Source organism: Sarcophilus harrisii, chromosome 6 (assembly GCF_902635505.1).
Source record: "Sarcophilus harrisii chromosome 6, mSarHar1.11, whole genome shotgun sequence".
NCBI lineage: Eukaryota > Metazoa > Chordata > Mammalia > Dasyuromorphia > Dasyuridae > Sarcophilus > Sarcophilus harrisii.
The window spans coordinates 143374466-143395394 of record NC_045431.1 but is presented as its reverse complement, the minus strand read 5'-3'; the positions used below and the strand labels follow the sequence as shown (position 1 = coordinate 143395394).

Below are 20929 nucleotides of genomic sequence, written 5' to 3'. Positions count from 1 at the left end.
CCGCAAGCCAGAAAGAAACAGTTCAAGTACTAAGCTGCTACATTCAGACTTATACATGATTTAGCAGTCACCATAATAAAGGAATGGAGAACTGGGAATATGTTAGCCCACAAGGCAAAAGATACAAGTTTATAATGAAGAATAATTTTCAACAATACAATGTAATCACATGGGATAAAATGTACCTTTAATGAAACAGAGGACTTCCAGTCTTTTTGGATAGAAGATATAATGCTGAGCCTGGAATTAGGGGTTCAAATCTGGCCTCAGATATTTAATAGCCATGTGATTTGGGCAAGTTAGTTAACCCCTGTTTTCTTCTGTTTCCTCATCTGTAAAATTAACTGGAAGAGGAAAGGGCAAACCATTCTGATACTTTTGCTAAGAAAACTATATATGGGTTCACAAAGAGTAAAATACAAAAACAACTGGAGCAACACCTCCATTCATTCTTGATGAAAAGAACAGTTTGGAAACCTTGAAATACAAAAACGAGATAAATATGAGTGAGTAATCATAAGGAACTAAACAAAAACACACTTTTTACATTCTGTTATGAAGACAGACCTCTTAAAATGCTAACATCATCAAAGGTCATATGCTGTTCAGTTATTTTCAGTTGTGTTAAAGTTTTCATGATCCCAATAGGGTTTTCTTGGCAAAGGTACTGACGTGGCTTGGAATTTCCTTCACCTCATTTTATAGATGAAAAAACTGAGGCAAATGGGATTAAGTGGTTTGGCCAGGGTCACACAGTAAGTGTCTGAGGCTAGATTTGAACTCAGGAAGATGAGGGTTCCTGAATGCTCTATCCACTGGTAATCTAAACACTGTATCACTTAGCTGCTTCAGCAGGGGTTATAGAGAGTCCAGTAAGATAGAGGACACAGAAGAGATTTTGTTATATTTGGATAATCTTAAAAGAAGAATAAAGAGGTGAAAAGGAATTGCCACTAGGAGGAAAGATGGAGAAAATAATTTTACATAGTCTTGAGTGTTCAAAGTAGAAGACTACACAAAAAAGGAGGAAGAGGTATAGGCATCAGGTGACCCTTAAAACTTATTGAATTATTAAAAATTACATACAGTTGAGGACAATTTCATTCAATAGGGAAACAGGAGAAAGGGTTCGAGAAGGAAGGGGAGGGAACAAGAGGAAAAGTATTAAAAATAAACTAAAAAGAGTAGAATATGAAGAGAAATTTAAACTAAAAGAAATGGATAACTTGTGATTGGGCTCAGGGTGAAGGAAAGATAAGAATGGCAGAGAAGAAAAGCAAATTACACTTAAATCTAAAGCATTGGTGTTGAGTGCATTCCTTTCTCATCATCCTCTTCTTTAAAAAAGCTGGGGCAGGGAAGGCAGAACCAAGATAGTGGAATAAAGGCAGGAATTCACGCAATCTCCCAAACTTTTTCAAATTCCTCTAAATAATGACTCTAAACAAATTTCAGAGCATCAAAATACACAAAAAGACACAATAGAAATATTTTTCAGTCTAAGGTAACTTAGAATCTTTAGTAGAAAAGGTATGTGACATCAGGGTGGGAGTCCAGCAGTGTAGTCCCAGTGCAGTATGTGCTGGCACAGCCCTGGACCCAGCCCCAACCCTAGCCCCAGCCCAGGTTCGACTTTTGAATAATTGAGGTACTGGTGGCTTCCAGACTTCTCAGCCCAGAGACACCAAAGACAACCTAGCAGGTCAGAAGAAAATGTCTTTGGAACCACAGTAAGAACCCATCACACAACCCCAGTGCAGACCCAGCCCATCAGCATCAGTGAGGCAAGAATTCTGAATCAGTAGCAGCACTGGAGGTTTCAGGACTTCTCAGCCCAGGGACACTAAGGAAGACTGGAAAGATCAGTGGAGAGGATCCGTGTCAACAAGGTGGGAGTCCATTGTGCAGTTCCAGTGCAGTCCTGGTCAGCGAAGCCACAGCCGTGGTCAGCGAAGCCCCAGCCAGCACCCTAGATCTTACAGCTACCATGGGGTGGGGATACACCTAACTGTTGCTCCAGGGCAGAAAAGAGTCTTGTGGTCATATTCCTAGAAGGATCTTTGTAACCAGCTGCACAAACCCTCTAAAGCTTGGGACAGTGCACCTCCATTCAGAAAACAGAGTCCTACTTTAAACAAAGAGTTAAAAGCTGAATAATAGACTAGGAAAATAAGCAGAAAGCAAAAAAAAAGTTTCTGACCATTGAAAGAGTGACAAAGAAGATCAAAACACACGCTAAGAAGATAGCAAAGTCAAAGCTTGCATCCAGAGCCTCTAAGAAAAATAAAAAATTGGACTCAGGCCATGAATAAGCTTAAAAAGGATTTTGAAAAGCAAGGAAGAGAGATAGAGGAAAAATTAGGGAAAAAATTGAGAACTGCAAAAGGAAATACAAAAGGCTAATGAGAAGAATGCTTTAAAAAGCAAAATTGTCCATTTGGGAAAGGAGGTACAAAAGCTCACTGAGGAAAATAATTCCTTAAAAAATAGAATTGAGCAAATGGAAGGTAATGACTTTATGTGAAATCAAGATACAGTAATGCAAAACAAAAAAAAATAGAAAAAAATGAAATATATCATTGGAAAAAAAAAAAAACTGACTTGGAAAATAGATCCAGGGGAGATAATTTTAAAATTATTGGTCTGCCAGAAAGTCATGATAAAAAAAAAAACAAAAAACCAAAAAAAACCATCTTTTGGGATTAAGTCCCATCTGTTTACATTTCTATATGGAGGATATTTGTAATTCATTAGAACATTTTTATTACAGCAATTAGAATACATATATATAGCAGATGGCATGGGTATAAGTTGAATATGAAAAGGTGGTATCTTTAAAAAAAAGATGAAATTAAGGGATCAGAGAGGAATGTGCTGAGAGAAAAGAAAAGGGAGAAGTGAAATGGTGTAAATTATCTGCTATAAAAAAGAAGCAAGAAAAAAGCTTTTACAATGGAGGGGAAGAAGGGGAGAAGAAGGAGAGTGAACCTTACTCATCAGAATTTGCTCACATAAGAAATAACATACATACTTATTAGGGGTATAGAAATCTATCTTAGCCTGCAAGAAAATAGGAGGGGAATGAAATATGGCAAGGAGGAGAGGATGGTAAAAGACAGGGCATATTGGGGGAGAGAGTGGTCAGTAGCAAAATACTTTTGAGGAGGGACAGGGGGAAAGGAGAGAGAATAAATTGAGGGGGGGAGAAATACAATTAGCAATAGTAATTGTAAAAAATTTCTTTGAAGCAAGTTTCTCTGATGGAATATTATTGTTCTCTGGGAAATGATGAATAAGATGCTCTCAGGAAAAAAACAACCCTGGAAAGGCCTCCATGAACAAAGTGAAATATACTGTATACAAAATAATATCAATGTTCTGGGATTATCAGCTGTAAATGACTTATTCTCAGTAGTACAATCATCCTTAACTACTCTGAAAGACTTATGATGAGAAATCCAGAGAAGATTTGTGTATAAATACAGATTTAAGCTATTTCTCTATTTCTTTATTTTCAACTTAATTTTTCTTGAGGGCTTTTATTTTCATGAGGTTGGGAAATGTATATTTTATTTCACAACTTGATCTTTATGGAAATGTTTTGTATAACTTCACATGTGGTTTCTTAATTGTGGGTTGGGATAAGGGAGAGAACCTAGAATTCAAAAATCTTAAAAAGAAATGTTTAAAAAATTGTTTTGAATGTAACTGAGGAAAATTTTAAATACTTAAAAAAAAAAGTTGGGGTAGAAAACAGAATAGAATAAGATGGAAGAAAATACACATTGAACATCATTGTGAAAGTGAATAGGATTAGTTCACTCATAAAAGAAAATAGGGTCATAGAAGTGGGATTAAAAAGCAGAATCCAAGGATAAATTGTGTATGGGAAATTGTAGAGAACTGTAATTCTGGAAAAATAGACTTGAAACAAGGTGTTAATTCTGTGGAATTGATGAGATAATAGTTCTCTAGTATACATATACTTAGTACTTAGCATAATGATGTAAAGGTTTTCTAAATTCACACATAATCAGTATGCTGTAATGATGTAATTACAATAAGGTATATAAGGGCTAAGAAGGACTAGAAGATGGACATTCTGTCTTTGACCAGCCTAGTGGTGGCTCTCATGCCTCCTGCACTAAGATCAAGACAATCTAGACTCTATTCTTGACCATTCTCATGGTGTCTATCTTGCTGAGACCAAAGCCCTTCTGGAAGACCTCCAGAAAGCTAACCTGGACATTACAGGAAATATGTTTAAAAATATAAAGATTTACATAAATTTAAAATTAGTGGCTAAAGTAAAATCTATTATTCTTTTCTTTGCAGAGAAAATTTTTTCCATGTTCCTTTTTTTTTTAAAATTAAAGCTTTTTATTTACAAAGCATATTCATGGGTAATTTTTCCAACATTGACCCTTTTGTTCCAAATTTTCCTCTTCTTCCCCCCACCCCCTCCTCTAGCTGGCAGGTAGTCCAATAATGTTAAATATATGTTGAAATACATGTTAGATCCAATATATGTATACATGTTTATTCAGTTATCTTGTTGCACAAGAAAAATCAGATCAAGAAGGAAGAAAAAGAAAAACTGGGAAAGAAAACAAAAGGCAAGGAAATAACAGAAAGAGTGAGAATGCTATGTTGGGCTCCACACTCTCTTCCCACAGTTCTTTCTCTGGGTGTAGATGGCTCTCTTCGTCACTGAACAAGTAGAACTGGTTTGAATCATTTCATTGTTGAAGAGAGCCATATCCATCAGAATTGATCATCGTATTGTCTTATTGTTGCTGTATACAATGACCTTCTAATTCTGCTCATTTCACTTAGCATCAGTTCATGTTAGTCTCTCCAGGCCTTTCTGAAATCATCCTGCTGGTCATTTCTTACAGAGCAATAATATTCCATAACATTCATATATCATAATTTATTCAAGCCATTCTCCAATTGATGGGCATCTACTCAGTTTCCAGTTTCTTAATGCTTCTAGTCTTTAAGTCTCTCTTTTCTAGTCATTTCCAGTACATTGTAATTATAGCCTAATGTGGTGTTTTTTCTTCTTTAAAATAATAATAAGATGGTTCTCTCTGGGAGAAAGCAAGTTTCTTGGGGAGGTTTTCTGGAGGCAGCCTTAGTTTCATTTACAAATAATAATCATCCAAATGCAGCCAGGTGCTAAAAGTTCTGATCTTTTATTATCTCCAATATAGCCCGGTTAGTTTTCTTAGAGACCTCTCTCTCTCCTTGGTTCTAAGAGCTCTTGCAGCTTTGTCCCTTGCTTCTGCTTCTTTTTTCTTCAGCCTCCAGCCAGCACCAAGGTAAAAGTTGTAATGACTCTCTCTTGCCTCGGAGAAAGGGCTTGTGGGCTTCCTCCCAGAGTGTTCCTCTCTGACCCAGTCAGTGTTCCAAAGTAACTTCCTTGAAGCTCTAAGAGCTTTCTTTCTATATATGATCTCCCAATCTGGTTGCGTCTCCGAGAGTGGGCTTCTGCTGAACTGACCGATACTCCCTTCTTCAATCTAATTCAGCTGAACTCTTCTCTCAGTGTTTTCAGCTCAACTCCCTGAGAGAGCTTCTGTCTGTTTCTTATATAGATCTCTTTTGGGAGAGAGGGAATATGGGTTTCTCCCAGAGTGCTCTCTGGCCCTAAGGGCTTCAAGGGAGGTGTAAATTTAGATATCTCATACTAAACCGTGAAATCTCCCAAACATGTGACCTCCAGTGAGTACAGGTGTGAACACAAGCATTGTTTTTCAGTTCCACTTAGTACCTTGTTTCAAGTTGAATTAACGCTAGGATTCTAACAGCCTAAGTTTTGATTGGTTGGTTCATCAGGATAATACACAAAGATAGAATAAAATAGTTCTTTGACAATTAAATAACAAATATTTGATAACTAAGTATTTAAGGACCATGAGAAGTAATATGCTGTACTGAAAGTTTCTTAGATTTAGAGCTAGAAGATCTTTGTTTAAATACCAGATCTGTTATATACTACTTGGATAAATCATTTAACCTTTCCAAACTTTGGTTTAATTATTTGTAAGATGAGAAATTTCTGTCTTACAGAGGATCTCTTAAGTCTTTTTTAACTCTAAATTCTATAATAGTAAGTCATAGCAATAGATGAACTGGATCTCAGAGTATTAAAAGAGCTGACATTTGATTACTAAGCTTCTCTTAGTAATCTTTGAAAACTAATGAAGAATGAAAGAGGTGTTAAGGGCCTGAAGATAGATTTCATTTCCTGATCGAAAAAAGTGGTTGTCTTCAACTCATAGAACTGTGATTTTTATTTTGATTCCTGAGAAGACATCCAAAATGTTGATAATATGTTCTGTTGAATGACTTACCATCATTGAGTTCCTTCTTTCATCATGAATTTTGAATTCTGAAGTTAATTCTTGGTCCTCCAGTAGATTTCAGTAAATTTTGTTCTTCATCCCCCATATTATCTACCATTTATTTTATTTATTCACATGCTGAAAGATTATTAATTTTAAAATCACTTTTACAGAAAACTTCAAAAAAATTTAAAGCCTTCAAAAATGTATATGCGCCTTCCATTCCTTCTCCTGGGCAGTCACATGGTTATAATATAAAAGAAGATGGCTCTATATTAAAACAAAGTCCACCTCCTTTGGATAAAACACTGGGTCCAGCATTCTACAAACCATTGTTCGTAAGTATTTTACAAAATATTTTAAGTGTAAAGAGTATGTATAGATTTATTTAATTTTCAATGTAGAAAAGTTAATTGTGTAAGTTAAAGTAACTTAATTGAACGATGAAAGTTTAAATACTGATCTAACCAATACTTTTGTTTAAATTACTGTTTCAGGCATTGGTTATTGTTCATTTGTTCAGTTGTGTCTTGACTCTTCATCACTCTTCTTCACTATCTCCTGAAGGTTGTCCAATCTCATGTTCATTATTTCCATGACATTATCTATCTCATGCCCTACAGTCCCCTTCTCCTTTTGTTTTTATAATTTCCCAATATCTCAGGCTTTTCCAGTGAGTACTTTATCTCATTATGTGGAAAAATATTTAAACTTTAGCTTCAGTATTTGTCCTTCAGTGAGTAGTCTAAGTGAAACGGTTTTATCTTATTTTATTACTTTTATTTATTGCCTGACTTGATCTCCTTCTTATCCCTTGGAATCTCAAAAGTCTTTTCCAGCACCACAATTTGAAAGTATCAATTCTATGATATTCAGTTTTCTCTATAGTCCAATTCTCACACCATACATTACAGTGAGAAAACCCATAGCTTTTATCATATGGAACTTTGTTGGTAAGGAGATATTTCTAATTTTTAGTATGCTGGTCAGATTTACCATAGATTTGTTTTCAAGCAGCAAGTATCATTCAATTTCATAGCAGCAATCATAATGTCTCAAATAAAATTTTGGAGTGACAGAGCAAAAAAAAGTCAGGAGTGAGACTTTTTTTGGTGACCCCCAAACCTTAAGGGCTTGTTAGGAAAAGTCTGTGAGGGTAGGGTAAAGACCTCTCTGGAACTCACACATGCTGATGTGGATACAACAGCCATAACAGTTGACTTAGGATGGAGAGGAGTGCTAGCTTTTGCAAATGGAAGGCATATTCCTGGGTAAAGACCAACAGGCCACAATAACAGTGACCATATCTCTCCCAGAATCACACCACTCTGGAAATACCAAAAACTTGCAGATCTCCATAACCAGCTCTGAAAATAGCAGCATAAAATCTGAATCTTGGAACAGTGTCTCCTCAATCCCCTTTTCCCCAATGAGTAGAGTCCAGCTTTAACAGAAAGTTTAGTCAAGAAATAGACTGGAAATGAGTAAACAATAAAAAATTTTGACTATAAAAAACTGCTATGGTGGCAGGGAAGACAAAAGCATGAATTCAGAAGAAGATAATAATGTGAAAATGGTTACCAAAAAAAGATTTAAAGAAATATATTAAGTGGACAGACTCAAATCCAACAAGAATTCCTGGAAAAATTAAAAGAAAAAAATGAGTAGAGGAAAAATTGGGAAAAGAAATCAGAATAATGTAAGAAAATAGGGAAAGGAAAAAGAAGCACAAAATATTGAAAAATATTATATACATACAAAACATATACTTCATATTGAAAAAATGAGGCAAAAAAGTAAAGTAAGAAAATTATATATGAAGTATATGTTTTGTATGATTTCACTTATATAGCTAATATCATATTCTTTGTTTTCTCAGTGGGTGAAGGAGATTAGGAGAGTAGGAAAGAATCAGAAACTTGAAATTAAAAAAAAGACAATGTTATCTAAATATGTACTAAATATTGTATCAAACTCCTAGATAATATTTTATATTGTTAGAAAAAAATGAAATTCATAGAAAGGAAACAAAACAGTTAAGAATTTCAAGAATAATAAGTAAAAAGTAGGAAAGGAAGTCTTTTAGTAACAGGTCTCAAACTGTATTTCAAAGAAGTAATCAATAAAATGAGTTGGTCCTAATTTATAAAAGGGTCAGTCGATAGAACAGATCAAATTTACAAGGACAAATAAACAAACATAGTAGCATAGCATTCAGTGAACTCAAAAAACCCAGTTACTAGAGGAGGGTCTCAGTGTTTGACATAAACTGTTGGGAAAGAACTTAGGTTTAGAAAAACATTTTGTACTCATAGAAAGATAAGTTCCAACTGGATACATGACCTGTATGTACACAAAGTGACATCATTAACAATTAGAATGCCAAGGCAGAAATTATTTTTCAGTCTATGGAGAATTGATGACAACTCAAGAAGAAATCATCATACTAGATAAAACTGACAATTTTGATTTAACAAAATTAAACTTTTTTGCATAGATTTCATGTGCTGAAAATGAGCATGGAAGCAAGTAATGTGGAAAAACCTTTGAACATATTTTTCTGATGAATATATCACATCCAAGATATATAAAGAACTGATTTAAATTTATAAAATCAAGAACCATTCTCTAGTGGATAAATAGTCAAAGGTATTAGTAAATAATTTTCAAAGGAAGAAATTCAGGCTTCCATATGGCATATGAAAAAAATGTTCAAATAACTAATAATTAAAGAAACTTGAATTAAAGCATTTTGAGATTCCACTTTTCATGACACTGAAAAGATGAGAAATAGGACAAATATTGGATAGACTATGGGAAAATAGGTACTGTATACTATGCTGGTTTACCTGTAAAGTGAGCCAGTCATTTTAGAAATACAACTATACCCAGCAAATTACATTAAGGAATGGCTAAACAAAATGCCATAAAACAGGATGAAATGGACAATACCAGAAGAAACTGGGAAGACTTCTGTAAACTAAAGTGATGCAGAGTGAAAAGAGCATAACTAGGAGAAAATTTATATAACAGTATAGAGAAAAAAAAACCAAACCATTTTTTCGAAGTTATGTTAAACATTTCCATAAAAGTCAAGTTGTGAAAAAAAAATTCCATAGATCTCCTACCCTAATGAAAATAAAAACCTTCAAGAAAATTAAGGAGAGAGAGAGAGAAAGAGAGAGGAAAAAAAAAAAAAAAGAGAGAGAGAGAGAGAGAGAGAGAGAGAGAGAGAGAGAGAGAAAGAGAAAGAGAAAGAGAATATGTTTCAGTTCCTTCTCTGGGTATAAATAGGATATTTTATCATAAATCCTTTAGAGTAGTCATCCACAGCTGATCATCCCATAACATTGCTATTACTTTGTACACAGTACACTTCACTTTGCTTGGGTTCATGGAGGACTTTTTAGGCTTTTCTGAGAGCATCCTGCTCATCATTTCCCACAAAACAGTAATATTCCATCATAATCACATACCATAGTTTATTCAACCATTCCTCAATTGATGGGCATTCCCTCAATTTCCAATTTTTGCTCTGAAAAGAGAGCTGCTATAAATATTTTTGTGCATATAGGTCCTTTTCCTTTTTAATTTTTATTTCTTCTAGGATTCTTATCTAATAATGGAATTGTTAAGTCAAGAGATATGACTCTTTGAGCATAGTTTATATTTTTATTATTTATTAATTGGGGAATGATTCTTACTGATTTTTTATATAAATTCGACAAAGTTCCCTATACATTTGAGAAATGAGGTCTTTATCAAAGAAAGTTGCTTTAAAATTCTTTCCCCAATTGCTATTGCTAATTGTATTTCTCCCGTTTATATCCCTTTCTTGATGACCTCATTATGCTTCTCCTGAGTCCTGTATTTGAAAATCAAATTTTTTTTATTCCGCTCTGTTCTTTTCATCACAAATGCTTGAAAGTCCTCTGTTTCATTGAATGTCTAATCCTGAAGAATTTTTCTGGTAGGTGATTTTTGTTTGCAATCCTAGCTCCACTGCTCTCCAGAATATCACATTCCAAGCCCTTCAATTCTTTAATGTAGTAGGTGCTAAATCTTTTGTTGTACTTATTGTGGCTTCACTATACTTGAATTGTTTCTTTCTGGATATTTAGAGTATTTCTTCTTGACCTGGTAGTTCTGAAATTTGACTATAATATTCCTGGGAGTTTTCATTTTGTGATGTCTTTTAGGAGGTGATTGGTGGATTTTTTTCAATTTCTATTTTACCCTCTGGTGCTATAATAATAGGATAATTTTCCTTGATAATTTCTTGAAAAATGTTGTCCAGGCTTTAATCATGACTTTCAAGTAGGCTAATAATTTTTAAATTATCTCTCTTGGATATACTTCCTAGGTCAATTATTTTTCCAATAAAAATATTAAACATTTTTTCCTAATTTTTCATTTTTTTGTTTTGCTTTACTGTGTCTTGATTTTTCATAAAGCTATTAGCTTCTATTCACTCAATTCTATTTTTAAAGGAGTTATTTTCCTCAGTGAGCTTTTGTACTCCCTTTCCCAATTGAAAAATTTTGCTTTTTAAGAAATTCTTCTCATTGACTTTTTGTAATTTTTTGCATCACTCTCAATTCTTTTCCTATTTTTCCTCTCTATATCTCTTACCTGATTTTCTAGTATGTGCAAGGATTTGAGTTATTCCATGTACTGAGACAAATTCTTATTTTTTTTTGGAGGCTTTGGATGTAGGAACTTTGGTTTTTTTTTTTTTGGAGGCTTTGGATGTAGGAACTTTGGTTTTTTTTTTTTTTTTAAATCATCTTCTGAACATGTTTTTTTTTTTTGTTTTTTTTTTTTTTACTTTTTTTTATTATAACTTTTTATTGACAGAACCCATGCCTGGGTAATTTTTTTTTTACAACATTATGCCTTGCACTCACTTTTGTTCTGACTTTTCCCCTCCCTCCCTTCACCCCCTCCCCCAGATGGCAAGCAGTCCTATACATGTTGAATATGTCACCGTATAATCTAGATACAATATATGTGTGCAGAACCGAACAGTTCCCTTGTTGCACAGGAAGAATTGGATTCAGAAGGTAAAAAATAACCCGGGAAGAAAAACAAAAATGCAAACAGTTTACACTCATTTCCCAGTGTTCTTTCTTTGGGTGTAGCTGCTTCTGTCCATCCTTGATCATTTGGAACTGAATTAGATCTTCTCTTTGTCAAAGAAATCCACTTCCATCAGTATACATCCTCATACGTATCGTTGTTGAAGTGTATAATGATCTCCTGGTTCTGCTCATTTCACTTAGCATCAGTTCATGTAAGTCTCTCAAGCCTCTCTGTATTCATCCTGTTGGTCGTTTCTTACAGAACAATAATATTCCATAACATTCATATACCACAATTTACCCAACCATTCTCCAATTGATGGGCATCCATTCATTTTCCAGCTTCTAGCCACTACAAACAGGGCTGCCACAAACATTTTGGCACATACAGGTCCCTTTCCCTTCTTTAGTATCTCTTTGGGGTATAAGCCCAGGAGTAGCACTGCTGGATCAAAGGGTATGCACAGTTTGATAACTTTTTGAGCATAGGTCCAAATTGCTTTCCAGAATGGCTGGATGTGTTCACAATTCAACCAACAATTGAACGTGTATTTTGATCTTCCTTGTCACCATATTGACTTTCTATGGTCAGAAAATTTTGTTTTCTGCTCATTTTCCCAGCCTATTATGTGGTTTTTGACTCTTTATTAAAGTGGGGTTCTATTTCCAGGATGATGGGTGCATCGTCCCAAGCTTCAGGAATTTTGTGCAGCGATCTTCAAACTCCTTCAGGGAACCTGATCCCAAGCACACTTGTGTGTCCTGGAGCTGTCCCTGACCCTTTGTGGTTGTAAGATCTAGTGTGCTGAATCAAGAATTCTACTTTGCAGATTCTTGAGCCCTGTGACTGGAGCCTAACTGCACTGGTGCAGCACTGAATTACACAGCAGACTCCCCACCTTGTTGCTACAGATTCTTTCCACTGACTTTCCAGGTCTCTTTGGTGCTCTGAGATGAGAGATCTGGAAGCCATCAGCACTGCTGATGATTCAGAGGTCTGGTCAGGCCAGGACTGGTTTTGGGGTCCGAGTGGCTGGGGCTGGGCCAGGGGCGGGGCAAGGCCTGGCTGGGGTTGCCCCAGCATGGTCTATACCAGGACTGCACTCTGGACTCCTACTACTCTGGTGTCCAGAACTTTCCTGCTGATGTTCTGAATTATTTTCAGCTGGAAAATGTTCTAGTCCATCTTTGGAATATTCTAAAATTTGTTTAGAGTCATTACTTAAAGGAATTTGGAGTGGTTTGGGGGAGAGGTTGAGTGAATTCCTGCCTTTATTCCACCATCTTGGCTCTGTCTAACAAAACAACTTTGAAAGACTTTAGAACTCTAATCAATGCAATGATAAACCATAAGTTCAAAAGAATTAAGATAAAAGACATCACTCATTGACTGAGAGACCAACGAACTTAAGATGTGTGTGTGTGTCAGTGTGTGTGTTTATTCAGACGTGACCCATGTAGGAATTTATTTTATGGGTCCTATATAGTAATGCATTAAATACTTTTATTTATTTATTCATGAATAAATTACCTATTTATTAAAATTGCTCAAAGAAGAGGGTGATTTTTTTCTTAAAGAAAAAAAGAATATTCTTATGTTATGCCACATTTATTTCAATACAATTTATTGCTATGCAGTGATGGTGTTTATGTTACATTACATTACATCACCAAAGAGGAATGGTGAAGATCCACTCTATTATTGTGCAACTGAACGATAAGTATTTCAGTGCATTACTTAAATAAGGTAGAACTGCTACTTATATTACTATTAGCAGGAGTGAATGGGAAGCATTGAATATTGAAAAGTATTAAAAATAATGTGCTAAATGCACATTATTTAGAGAGGACACCATTTATATTTTGAAAATCATTGTATTGGACATAGGTAGTATAAAAAGTTAAAAAGGGATGTAGAGAGGAGAAAATTCCCAGTGAATGGCCTTTATTTTCTTGGCAAAATTGAAGGTTAAGTCTTCTACTGAAAACGTGCATGGAAGAAGTGAGATATATGAGATAGAATACTGGTAGAAAATACAATAGAAAGTCTGTTAGAGAGAAATACAAGAATTACCTTGCTATAGTTAGAGCCTTGTTTATAATGAATCCTCTTGGGGGGTTGCTTGACTTCTTTTAGCATCATTGAGTAGCATGTAAGTAGGAGCAGAGGAAAAGAATTATGTGAATAGTTTACAGAAGTGAGTTTCAGTTTAAATAGTAGAATTCAGTTCAATTTCGTTTAGCAAGCAAATCTTGAAAACCTATCATGTACCAGCCATTGTTGGATATTGAACTTTAAAATGTATCTGCTAAATATATTTATGTGCTAGAAGCAATCTTGAATCAGAGGATAAATATTAAGACCATCTAATGAATCCGATGCTAAATTTTCATTCAGTTTAATTTTTAAATAAAAATGTTGTATATTTATATTTATTGTCTTATATGGAATTTTGATTTAAAATTCTTGAGATTTTGTTTCAGTCTAGAGAAATATTCTGAATTTCTTTTTCACTGAATGATTTTAAGGTTTGGAATGCCATTAGAGTTTTGACACTGACATATTTACCTAAGATAATATTTAAAGAGTTAGATATATGTTGCCTTACTGAAAAGCAGTTCATTAGGCCCTGAATTAATGTACTGTGGGATTTTCAATTCTTCACACAAAATCTGTTTTCAAGCCTAATTGTCCATAGTGTAAAAATAAAATTCCACAGCACCTTCTTTATTCATTTTATTATCAACAGTAGTAATTATTAGTAATTCTTCAAATTATATTAATTGTTCACTTATGCAACCCCTTGCTGAGTTTGCTTTAAATTGTTTTATTGTTAATGACATACCAAATCGACAGTGATCTTGAAGCTGATATTGACACAATTTTTTACTATAAAGATATTAGTGATTTAATTATTAAAATTGCATTTATTTATTTTTAATTTTATGTTTGGATTTAAAAAAAATCTTACTGTCATTGTAGATAGGATATTTTACTTAAAATATGGGCTAATGAGTTAAGCAGGTGTAAATTTATATTGTTTTCAATTCATCATATTTTACTTCAAGGTTTTATTTATTTCGAAGATATACAAAGAACTTATTCAAATTTATAAGAAGAGCCATCCTCCAATTGACAAGTGATCAAGTGATATAAATATGTAAAATGTAAAAGCCATTCTGAAGTTATACCTCACATTTATCAAGCTGGCAAAAATCTCAAAGGAGAAAAAAGGACAAATGTAAAGAGTTGTAGGAAAGAGTTACTCTTTTTTAATAGAGTGGTGAATTTATTAAGTCATTCTGAAAAGTAATTTCAAATTATACCCTCCAAATTAATACATTATGCATATCCTTTGACCTTAAAATACTAAGCTGCTGCTCCAAAGAGATTAAGAAAATAGAGGGTCCTATATGTATGAAATGTTTATAGCAGTTCTTTTTGTGGGGTCAAAAAGCTGGAAACTAAAGAAATGTCCATTAATTAGAGAAATGTTAAATAACTAATAATATATGAATATACTTTTGTTCTGTAAAAGGTGATTAAAGAGGTGATTTCAGAGAATCCTGGAAAGACTTGTATGAATTGATGCAGAATGAAGTGAATATAACCGGAACAAAAATTTATACAATAACAATGTTGCAAAACCAAAAAAATTTGAAAGACTTTGAAATTATTATTCATAATTCCAGAGGTTTGATGACATCTTCTGGCAGATATGATAGAAAAATATATAGAATAAGACAAATATATTTGGATCTGGCCAACATGGGTATTTGTTTTGCTTGACATGAATATTTATATGGGTTTTGTTTTTTCTTTTCTTTTGGTGGGGGGAGGAGAGGTAGGAAAGAGAAAAAAATGCTTAATACTTAAAAAAAAAAGGAAAGTTAGCAGTTTCAAACTAACTTAGTGATCAGAATAAAAGTAGGGCTCATAAGCCATTACCAATGTTTATTTTTATTAAAGAAGAGAACATAATAGATCAAAGCAAAAGATGCTTAATCAAATAGCATAGAAAATTAAGTGATGAAGAAAGATTCCTGAGTACATATCCAGTTAGTTAGAAAGATATTTAAGTACTGACTTTAGGTTTTGGGAATATAAATCTCTAATTGAAAGGTAAAATAATTTTGAATTTTAAAGAATTGATATTTATTCATATTTCTGAACTGAGTTTTCTACTGCTTTGGGTGAAGAAAAGTCTTTACTTTTGTGTGATTGAGCAGTCTTTCTTTTGTTTTTTAGGATGCTTCTGATTCAACTTCGAAATATAAAGGAGTACATTTTGGCAACCTGTCAGGAAGACGGGATTTACCAATACTGGAAGGCCCTGGGCCTGGGGAGTATGATATACCTCAGTAAGTAAACTGGAGTAGTAATTTCAGTTTAGCTGTTTATTACAGAAGCTTTATATTATAGCAATTTATTATAGAAGGCCACTAATCTAGCTCCTTGATTGTTTGGTTATGAAACAAATTATGGAAATCAAATGACTCATGGGAGGTAAATAGAGCCCATTTAAGAAAGAGAGAATTTAAAAGATTAAAAAAAATAGAACATTAGAAATAGGAACTAAATTTTATTTTTAGAATTACTTTTGGTTGTAGAATACAGAGGGTTGAATGATGATGTTTGTTATTCTGAAAAATAATAACACATTAAAGAAATTTAAAGAGTACTTGGCCTCAGGATTACTGAAATGTTGCATAGAATCTTTACTGTCTGTTTAGTCGTTCTTTACAATTTGTTAGAAATGGATAACATCATCTTTTAGAAAAATTCAGTTTATTAGCTGCTACTCCTTTTGTCAGACAAACTTGTCCTAGATTGTACAGTTGGATTTAACAGAGCAAGCCTTAGTTAAAACAAAGGTCACAAGAATAAATTAAGAATAAAGGTAAAAATTAAGAGATTTATACTCTGCGTATTATGATAGTTTTAAATGGCCTATTAAAAAACTTGGCTTAGGGAAATGGAATATAGATCAGATCAAAATCACTGACTCTGATGATCATGTTTTTAAGGAGATTTTTACTGATATTAAGTAGTTGCAAAAACAAGTGACAAAAGAGCCCAGTAATCATCTCAATAAGCAGATACTTGAATTCATTATTTTGGGGAGAATAGAGGAGCAAGGGAACAGACATTTTCAATGCCAGACACTGTGCTAAGTGCTTTATCATATCATAGTTGATCCTAAATACAGCTATGGGAGGAAGGTGTTATTATGATCCTTATTTTACCACTGAAGAAACTGAAGCAAACACGGGAGGTCAGTAACTTGTCAGATCATATAGCTGCTGAATATCTGAGGCTGGAATAGAATTTAGGTCTTCCTGACTCCAGATCCAATGCTCTATCCATTGATGCCTCTCTGAAGAAATGGAAGCCGAGCAGCAGAGGTATAGACTATGTTACTTTGTGAAACACTGCAAAGAAGAATGGAAAGTTATTAAGTAGGTAAACAGTTCTGAAGCCTGAACAAGAGAATGAAAATGAATGAGAAAATGAAAATCACAGCAATGTGAGAAGTTGAGACCCTTATCAACTGGTTCTTTCCTTATCTAGGGCTGTCAGATTCCCATCCCATATTTGCCTGTGATTCAGAGTCACTGGCAGCTGAGGCACACAGCTCTTGAAGCTCTCATCACAGTGCAGTGCAGTCATACCCTTTTTTTTTTTTTTTTTTTTACTTCCCTCTCTCTGTCTTTTTCAATTTTTTATTGATATTTTCTGTTAGTAACACCACTATTTTATCTCATATACCTTTCCTAGCCCTCTCCTTGAGAGTCATTACATATGACAAATAGTATTTTTTAAAGAGGAAAAAAATTGTTAGCACAACTGATCAATATATTGAAAAAGTCTGATAATATGTCCAATGTGTGACACCTGTGAAGATAGCTCTATGAAAGAGTAGTTTAGTGGGGGTGGGGAGGCATTTTCATATATCACTTCATTTAAGTCTCGCTTGATTTTTATACTTTTGTTACGTTTACTTTAATTTTTTTGGTATCTGTCTTTGTTTTCATTGTTTTGTAACTGTATGTGTGTATGTATATACACACATGTTACTTTGTGTCTCTATATGTGCATACATATATATATGTATATTTGCTTTTTATTTTACTCTCTATTAATTCATATAGATCTTTCCATGAGGTAATGATTACACACATTGCTTACTGCATAGTAAATATTTCATTATTTTTATATACCACAATTTGTTTAGCCATTTCTCAATTCATGGGCATGTACTTTGTTTCGAATTCTTAGCTATCATAAAAAGTGCTGCTATAAATATTTTGGAGTGTATGGGGATATTTTTCCTTATAGATGACTTTCTTGAGGTACAAGTGCAGAAATGGCGTCTCTGGTTCAAAGGTTATAGGCATTTTAGCCATTTTATTTGCATGGTTCTGAATTGTTTCCCAGAATGTTTTTTTTATACACCATTTCATAGCACTACTAGTAATGTTACTGTTTTTTTGGTCATTTTTGCCAATTTATAAAGTGTGAAGTGAAATTTGAGTGTTGTTTTGATTTAAATTTGTTTTATTTTTAGTAATTTGGAGTATTTTTTCAGATTTTTCTGAAAATTTTGCAGTTCTTTTCAGAATCATTTATTCATCTCCCTTGATTATTTTATGGAGAATAGTTATTTGTCTTCTGTATATTCTTTAATTATTTGTGTATTTGAATATTAAATCCTTATTAGAGAAATTTTATACAAAAAACTTTTTCCTCTATTCAGCCACTTCTCTTCTTATTAATTTTTGTGCAGAAACTTTTCATTTTCAAATAAAGAAAGTTACCTATTTAATTTTGTAGTTATCATTAGCTCTTTTTCATTAAGAGTATATTTCATATTCATGGCCATGAAAGGTAAATGATCTTTTTATCTTCTAATATTTTTAAAGTATGACCTTAAGTTTTAAATATTCTTTTAGAATGTATTGTGGAATGTGATAAGAAATGTTTGGTCTAAGTTTAATTTTTACTTTTCAGTTTTTTTTGGCAGTTGCTATCAAATAGGGAGTTTTCCTTTAGGTAATTTATATTTTCCATTTTTATCAAAATCTGGTTTACTAAGTTCTATTATTTCTAATTCTCCCTTGTCTAGTTTGTTCTGTTGATATATCTGGGTCTCTATTCTTTAACAGATACAAGGTGGTTTTGATAGCTTTTGCTTTATAATATAATTTGAGATATGTGAGCATTGTTTTTCCTTTGTCCTTACTTTCCCCTCATTTCCCTTCTTATTATAGATTTTTTTGTTTTTTTAAATGAATTTTGTTAATATTTTATAAAGCCCTATAGAGTATCTTCTTGGTAATTTGATTAACATAGCATTAAAATGTTAGTTACTTTTGGTAGCATTATCAATTTTATTATATTGGCACAGCCTAAACATAAGCATTGAATATTCTTTCATTTATTTAGGTTGGTCTTTATTTTTCAAAGGAGTGCTTTGTAATTGAACCTATGCAAGTCTTTTATGTGCTTTGGGAGATTTATCCTCAGATATTTTATGCATTTTGTAGTTATTTAGAATGGAATTTCCCTTTATATTATTGCTTCTTGTGTTGTTTTTATATAGAAATGCTGTTGATTTTTGAAGATTTATTGTGAGGATTTTATTTGAGGACATTTGCTAAAGCTTTTCATTTTCTCAATAGCTAATTCCTTGGGGTTTTCTGGTCAAAACAGTCACTTTAGCAGTGTATAGGGTTAGTTTTTATTTCCACTTTATCTCTTTAATTCCTTTCTCTTATCCTATTGCTATTGATTTTCCAGTACTACACTGCATAATAGTGAGGATAATGAACAATCTTGCTTCACTCCCATATTTATTGGAAAAGAATTTCTAATTTATCTCCATTGTATAAGGTACATGCTTTTGATACTAGATAGATGAAAAAGTTTTGTCTATAACAATTCTTTGTAAAACTTTGTAAGTTTTTAGTATAAAAGAATATTGTATTTTGTCAGTGGCTTTTTGCATCCTTTCAGATGATCATGTGGTTTTGTGTGTTTTTGTTTTTAATATGCTTGATTATATTGATTATTTTCTTAATGTTGAATCATCCTTTTATTGTTGATTGACCATAAATCCAACTTGATCATAATGAATGATTTTGAGTCAATTATATTTTGGTCTATAGTTTTCTTTCTGCATTTTCTTTCCCTGGTTTAAGTATTAGAACATATATAATAAAGAAGATTTTTGTGGGGTTCTTTATCAGTAATTTAGAATAATTTATTAGCATAGGATTACAAGGATATAATTTCACCCTGATAACTGCTTTAGGTATGCTCCAGAAATTCTGGTTATTTTGTTTCCTCATAATTTTTTTTTACATAGTTACTTATTGATTCTTTTATTTGTTTTTTGAAACACTCATTATTTAAGATTTCATTGGTAAATCTCTATTTGACTATGCATTTTGTTTTTGGTTCCTGAACTAATTCTATTCTTATTGCATTATGGTCTATAGTGTATTGAGTATTTTTGCATTTCTTACATTTCCTTATAATACCTCTTTGTCCTAAGATATGTTCAGTTTTTACAAAAACTGCAGAGAAGTATGTATATTCTTTTGCTGTCCCATTTAGAAGATAATGTTTGTCTTAATTCTAGAGCTAAAGAAATCTCTTTAATTCCATATTTTCTCTTTTGCTTTTCTTTCTATTGGGCTTATTCAAAACCAAGAGAGGGGAATGAAAGCCATTTTTGTGTTAAGTTGTCACCTTTCTGTTATTGTATTTTCTTTAAGATTAGATAATGTTTCATTAGTTAATTTGAATACTCATTTGGTATATGTAAGTTTGGTATATAAGTTATAATGTAATAAAATATAACATATTATGATATAATATATATTAGTTTATTTTCTGTGCTTCCTTTTAGCATAACACTTTTCTTATTTATTATTACTTTTTGAATGTTTTTGCCTTCTCTGCTGGCATGTTGGCACCTCTTATTTTTTTTGCATTCACTTGATATATAAGAATTTTTTCTCTCAGTTTTATTTTGTATATGTTTTTGCTTTTTAAACATATTTTTTAATAAGCAACAGATGGTACAATTTTGTTTTATTATGCAGTCTGTTGTTTTTTTCTTTTTTATTGGATTGTTTAATATATTAGAATTTAAATTTATAAGAATTATTTGTCTCTAAAATTTCTTCATTTGTCTTCAAAATAGTTTTTAAGAAGTTGTAATTCTCTCCTGCTATGAACACAGCATTATGATACTTCAGTTATCATAATCACTTTAAAATATTGACACTGCTCCCACAGTCTCTTTTCTTCTCCTTTTCCCTGATCCCATCTTCTTATTTGTCACCCCTTTTTCTTTAGGGTTTTATTTATTAGTTTCTTGCTTTTATCTAGTTATATATTTCTTCCTCCTTTTTTTCTTTTTCTTTTCTTTTTTTAACCTAGTCAAGTACATTCCCCCCTTCCTCTCTTTTTCAGCTAGTCCTATTCAT

The 20929-nt window shown here is 32.8% G+C and overlaps 1 protein-coding gene across 1 annotated transcript in view; it reads left to right on the top strand.

Annotated features, from left to right (window-relative positions):
- Positions 1–20929, top strand: part of STPG2 (sperm tail PG-rich repeat containing 2) — a 554539-nt gene that overhangs the window by 18643 nt on the left and 514967 nt on the right. The window contains exons 4-5 of the mRNA XM_031941927.1: positions 6524–6688; positions 15681–15793. Coding sequence (XP_031797787.1) covers positions 6524–6688; positions 15681–15793 — 278 coding nt within the window. The remainder of the gene's footprint in view (positions 1–6523; positions 6689–15680; positions 15794–20929) is intronic.